At 34.1% G+C, this 6,676-nt stretch overlaps 2 protein-coding genes across 2 annotated transcripts; one reads left to right on the forward strand and one right to left on the reverse strand.

The window, feature by feature from the left end:
• Positions 1-272: 272 nt before the first annotated feature.
• Positions 273-3,416, forward strand: LOC8276227 (probable purine permease 5). The gene is made up of 2 exons (XM_002529329.4): positions 273-537; positions 1,479-3,416. Exons 1-2 carry the CDS (start codon positions 510-512, stop codon positions 2,549-2,551), a joined length of 1,101 nt encoding a protein of 366 aa, XP_002529375.3. The 5' UTR covers positions 273-509; the 3' UTR covers positions 2,552-3,416.
• Positions 3,417-3,565: 149 nt separating this feature from the next.
• Positions 3,566-6,428, reverse strand: LOC8264851 (eukaryotic translation initiation factor 5A). Its single transcript, XM_002529328.4, has 5 exons — positions 6,199-6,428; positions 4,934-5,056; positions 4,783-4,839; positions 4,209-4,283; positions 3,566-4,059 (listed from the first exon to the last, which is right to left on the reverse strand). Exons 1-5 carry the CDS (start codon positions 6,319-6,321, stop codon positions 3,955-3,957), a joined length of 483 nt encoding a protein of 160 aa, XP_002529374.1. The 5' UTR covers positions 6,322-6,428; the 3' UTR covers positions 3,566-3,954.
• Between the last annotated feature and the right edge of the window lie 248 nt (positions 6,429-6,676).

The following is a 6,676-nucleotide window of genomic DNA, read 5'->3' on the forward strand; positions in this document are numbered from 1 at the left end:
AGGCTATACGGGACGTGGACCGTTCAATAAAAATAACTAATCCTTTTTATATTTACTGTAAAAATAAAATTTTATCTAAAATCTAAAATTTAAAAATTTTTATCGCTTAAATAAAATATTATAAATCTATTTTTACTTTTAAAAAATTAAAAAATTAACAGTTTTGAATTATTATTGTTTTTTAATTTTTTACGTGAAATGTCGCAATACATTAATACAATAAAACCAACGTATACTTTCTATATTTTCCTGGCAAAAAGAAAAACAGAAAATCTTTGAACCAAAAGTTCTACCTAACCTCTAAAAGAAAATTTAAATGTAAATTACTAACCTCTAATAGAAAGTTTAATTTTAAATTCAAATAACGACCACAAGCTTTGCTACTTCTCCAAAACGTCCACCAGTAATTCGCACATGATAATTGCCTGATTAAAGCACCGACCTGTCTTCTCGCTTCTCACCCAAAAGAAGAAAGAGTGAAAAGTATTATTTAGTTTGAGCTCACTCTCATGCATCAAGAAGCTCTTCTGGAGGCAGGTTTGTTCCAGTACACTAGTTTAGCTTTAGCTAATTACCTTCAATCATTGTGCTTTCTCTACCGGGGTTTTCTTCTTTTTTTTTTTATTGATAATTTTAAGTGTGATTAGTGAGGTTTATGCAATTGTTTTAGATAGAATTTTGTAGGTCACTGCATCATGTCTATTTTTTTAGGCCTTACTATGATTGATTTTGTCAATTCTGAACCATAAAATGAGCTGCTGTGGCTTTTATTAAATACCCTTTTATTGTAATTCTGCATATTGCTGGCTGCTTTAAGCAATTGTAAGTTGAATATGGTCTCTTCGTTCTGAATATTTCTGTATAGTGCATGAAATCCTACTCATGATGTTTGAGGCTTGCAAGCAATTTCTTTGGTAATCAATAAATTATATCAGGTTAAATTTGCATAAGAAAGCTGCATCTTAATGATTTTGAATTTGAGTTCTCCATTCAAATTGCTTAAATAAAGACTTAAACTTGTGAAGAAGAAGGGCCAAAACAAAACAGAACCAAAAAAGACAAAAAAAGAAAAAAACTTTCAACTAAACCTTTATTTCAGATTATACTTTCTAATAGTATGTCTTTTGGATTCATTCTCAATCAGATAATCATTCACATTCATCTAATCTCTCCATTTTGAATATCCAATCTAAACACAATCTGGAAGATGTTTCACACAATCTGGAAGATGTTTCTTGTTTGTGATTTATTTATTTTTTCTTTACTTCAATGAACAGAATGCTCCCTGTACACAATTCCAATTGAACCTGACTGAGAAATGAAAAGTAGATATAGTTTATAATCTTGAAGATATCACATGCACAATTTTATACAATCTTGTCAATTCAGACTTATACACTCACAACCTCTTAGGAAAATGTGGTTAGACTGATATTGCTTCTAATTGTTCTTTCTTGTCCTTGCTGACAAACTATCAGAGGGAAGAATGGATGAGGAACCAGCAGAACCTTCAAATTCATTTTCATTATGGGAAAAAATCTCCATCTGGAAGACTCTGGCTCTGGAAGCATACAAAAAGAAGCCAATGTCACATTGGATTCTTCTGCTTCTGAGCAGTGCAGCAATGCTCATCGCATTCCCTGCTTCGAGCCTTCTGTCCCGTGTTTATTATGCAAATGGGGGTACAAGCAAGTGGATTATTTCATGGGTAGCAGTTGCTGGGTGGCCTCTAACTGCTTTAGTTCTGCTTCCTACTTATTTCTTCTGTAAAACTTTCCCTACTCGGCTGAGCTCAAAACTCATTGTTGCTTATATTGTGCTGGGTTTTCTAAGTGCTGCTGATAACTTGATGTATGCATATGCCTATGCTTACCTCCCAGCATCAACTTCTGCACTTGTGGCTTCATCATCCCTGGTGTTCTCTGCTTTGTTTGGATATCTCATTGTGAACAACAAACTGAATGCTTCAATGATAAATGCTATTGTGATTATTACTGCTGGAATGGTCATAATTGCACTGGATTCGGATTCGGACAGATATGACTATGTAAGTGACCGCCAATATATTATGGGCTTCATATGGGATATCCTGGGATCTGCTCTTCATGGTCTCATCTTTGCCCTTTCAGAATTGATTTTCGTTAAGTTACTGGGGAGAAGATCCTTCCATGTTGTACTGGAGCAGCAGGTGATGGTTTCTTTATTTGGTTTTATATTTACCACCATTGGAATCATTGTGAATAGAGATTTTCACGGGATGAAATCCGAGGCTGAAACATTCGTAGGTGGTGAGACTTCATATATTCTAGTTCTTGTCTGGGGTGCTATTACTTTTCAGTTGGGGGTACTTGGAGGCACTGCTGTGCTATACTTGGCTTCTACTGTGGTAGCTGGTGTTCTCAATGCTGTGAGGGTACCGCTCACCAGTGTTGCTGCTGTTATTTTGTTGCATGATCCTATGAGTGGGTTCAAGATTCTCTCTTTGATCGTAACATTCTGGGGTTGTGTTTCTTACATTTATGGCAGTTCAGATTCTATTAAACTTTCCTAATCATAGGTTCTTGTTCCAGTTTCTATTATACTCTCCTAGTTCTTGTTATCTTGATACAGAGACCGCAGGGTGATGCTTTTATTTCCTTTCATCAGATGCTATAGTCAAAGATTATTGGTTGCAAGAGTAATTATTCTCAGAAATGCTTAATGCTGTAATTAAAGTCATGTCAGGAGTTCTATTTGTCATAGAAATCTGCAGATTAAGCAATCTTTGTTAGAAACAATGCATCAGTGGTGGCAATTTTGGTTGTAAATGTGGTATTATTTGCTTTACTGCTTAGGGGCTACCCAAAAAGACAAAAAGAAAAGAGAGAAAAAGAAAGAGCAGAGATGGCATCAAATTTCTATTGAAGAGCATGACCAAAGAGAAAAATAAGCTCACTATTGATTTTGTATCATGGAAATTGGTGCTTTTTCGACAAGGTATCCAAATCTACAACTTAGCCAGGAACCACAAGCTTTTCGTATTCTGTTCAATTTTCTCTTCAGTGGCAAACTGCTTGATGTTTTCAATCAGAAGGGAAGTGGAAAAAGGAGAAACATAGACCTACCTAAAGCAAGCATCCTGGTTCTCCTCAAAACTAATAGCCATCATCTAAGAAGGCATGGAAAAGCCTAAGGAATGAGGAAGACTACAAGACAGCAGTTATTGCCAATAATGCCCAGAAAGGGCTCTGAGAAGTCCTTTTGAAGAAGAGAAAGCAAAGAGAGAGAACATGAATTGGGTTATATAGGACCAAAAATGTCCTGCAATCTCATGGTAGAATCAATGTGTCTAGAAGGGTATGAAGCCACTGTTAAAAGGAACTCTGTGATGTTCTGTGTTTTATTCAATTATACAACTGATCCAATTTGTTGTAGAATCAAGCTTTTCTCGCATAGAAGACCCATCACCAAATGTTGAAAACAAAACGAGCATTTTAAAATTTAAAATCCATAAGCTTAAAAAGCTAACTAAACCTGGCCAGACATAGTGCGATTAAATAATAATAAAAATAAAAATAAAAATAAATAACAATAATAATAATTATAATAATTATAATAATAAAATTTGTTGGTTGTAGAGCTATCATTCTCAGAAATTGAAATAGAAACATGGACATGACAAACCTTTAATTATCTCAAAGCATCACAGAAGAATATAAAATTCAAATACTTTATAAATTCCATCCTACTGACATATATGTTTCTTCCGTCAGGAACTGAGCAGCTCCTGTTCCTTTCCTGCCTCCATCATTACAAACCTTATACAAGTCTGAATTATATAGCTAAAAATACCATCTTAGTGCAAGTTTGTCGTGCATATGCATGAGATATAAATATCATTTCCTTGTCAGCAAAGCCTACAGAGCTTGTTTTAACATCAGCTAGAGCTAATGCTATAGCATCATTTTTAAATATTTAATTTTTAGGACCAATATCCTTAAGGGCACAGATCTGCTCCTCTCCCATTGAAGACATGACACTCACTACAAGGTCTTTTCCCTCGGCAAATCCATCTTTAATCTATATATACACAATAACATAAGTTTCAGTTTTCAAACAACAAAAACCAACATGCTCATATAACAAAGAAGATGGAATCCATAAAACTGAGCCCAAATAAGAAAAAGGGCACCTACACAGGCACTAGAAAAGGAATGCATGTGAAATACCTGGCTGAGCAGATTTTCATCCGTGGGAAGCCTCAGGTCGTCCTTAGTGCTTCCATTTTCAGTCAGAAGACTCACCTAGAGGATACCAAACCAAGATCAGTTAAGATAACTGTGTTTAGGGAAACTAGGTTTAATGAACTAATAACTCCCATAAATGAAAATTGCTAAGAGCGTAAGTTTCCATTTTGACCTTGCTATTTACTAGAAAGAAAAGAAAAAAAAAGCAGTGTATTTTGCATGACAATAATGAAAACTGCTAAGAATGTAAGTTTCCAGTTTCAAACAAATATGGAAGATAGTAACTCCGAGATTTGCATAGTTCATTTCATGGTCTTTGCTTCATGTAAAAGGAGAAGGATCAATCATAAGGAAGTTTGCTTATTCATACGCAAGCAATTTAAAAGTTCATAAGGTAGAGCAAACATCAATAAGAAGAACAAACAGTGTCTTATGAGGTTAGATAAATTACTAGTGAAAGGGATCATCTTGTTTTAATAGACTGGTTAGAACCGATCAACATTTAACAGCATTCCCTCAAACAGACTTTTAAAATTAAAATGTTGAACAAACTTACAAAACCATCTTCAGAGATATCAATCAGCTGATAATCAGTGCGAGTAACATGAGGAACCTATGAAAAAACAAATAAATCAAACCAGCCAGCCAAGTAATTTATAGTGAAAATATACAAACGTAAGAAGCAGAACAAAAAGAAATAAAATTACATCACAATTGTGGGAAGAAGGAACGATATCTTCAAGCTTTTTCCCATTGAATATATCAATTCCCACAAAGTGGCACTTAGCATGTCCATGTTTCCCAGTCTTTGAGGTTGAAACATCCACAACCTGTTTTCAAGCAAAGTAGAAGTATAGAAACATATGGTGATATATTGAAATATTTAAAATTATTACTACTGCAACATCAGATTATAATAAATCAGGAAGCAAGCTATTACGCGATCCATAACTATGTAATACCCACTTAACTGAACCCCTATCCTCAACGCAAAGTGATAATAGGTTTTCAGATAGCTTAACATGGTTAATGTTAAAATGAGAGACTACAAAAGAAAATCAGTCAAAAGAAAGCTGATACAAGCTATCAATATTAGATCAATGGCTCTTCAACAAGTAGAACTGGCTATGAAAAGTAATGCTTGGCTTACTTGATAAATGCAACCTCACAGCTGCTCCAAGCCAATATTCCTAAGTCTGCGTCTTAAATATATACTAGCCATTGCATTTTCATAGGAATGAACTTTATCATTGATTGTCATGATTCTTGCTACTTGCGAGGCAAAATGTTGTACCATGCATCAATAGAAGTAGATCCACAAAAAACATGCAAATCAGCAGACCCTTTATTTATAATTCCCAAAAAGCTTCATTTTGCCACTACCATCTAAACATGGCACCCAAATCCAAGTTTAGTTATACGAGAATAGTATAATACTAAGCACTTGCATATGATATTAGCTCATCATCTTTGGAGAGTACATCAACTATAATTCTATTAACTCTATTAACCACATATGATCAATCAATAATCTAATGCATCAAAAAGATGAGGACAAACAAACACACGTGCAGCTTGTGAACCTCATTACATCTTTATCATGAGAATTTTTGGATAAAAACCGCACATTATGGCATCCTAATACAAATAGAAGATCCAAAAGTATACTGTAGCCTCTAAAAAACACATACTTCAGAAAAGTTTAGAACTTTTTTATCCATAAAATCCAAACAAAAGAAAAATAAATCTTACTCCACATCATCAATCTAAAACTACACAACATTTTCTTCTGTACACACCACCCAAGATATAAAATTCACCAAATTTTGCAATTACAAAAAAAAAAAAAAAAGCAAAAGAACAAACTTTGAACCACTTATTGCATTTAAAAAGAAACAGAAACGAACCCATTAGAGATCTGACAAAAATAATGCAAACCCAGATGCAAATTCATATTAAAAGCATAAATTACCTTAGTGGGGCGATTCTTAATAACTATATAGCCATTTTTGCGAATAGTACCAGCCTGTTGTGGGTAAGTTTTTGAGGCTCCAGCATCTGCCTTAGACTCGAAGTGATGTTCTTCGTCTGACATTTTCCTCTCTCTCTCTTTGTGATGTTTTTGGATTTTCTATGACTTTTCTTCTATCTTATAGAACAAAGCGGTCATCACGTCTTTATGCGAAAAAGATAATTATTTTCAGGAGAGAGAGAGAGAGGATCATTCTTCTTAACCACGGTTAATCTTGGTCTCTTATTCTAGCCGTTGGATGTACACCTTGAGTTAGGCTGTTTCTTTTTCTCTTTTTTCGTTTTTTTTTTTTATAGTTTTATTCATTCGATACCCATTAGATCGATGTATTAATATTATATAGTAATACCTTTTATAATCTAAATTTTGCACCGGCTATTCTCAAATGAATACTTTTAAAGCTATTTAAAAAAAATAA

The sequence above is a fragment of the Ricinus communis genome, chromosome 3, assembly GCF_019578655.1.
Source record: "Ricinus communis isolate WT05 ecotype wild-type chromosome 3, ASM1957865v1, whole genome shotgun sequence".
NCBI lineage: Eukaryota > Viridiplantae > Streptophyta > Magnoliopsida > Malpighiales > Euphorbiaceae > Ricinus > Ricinus communis.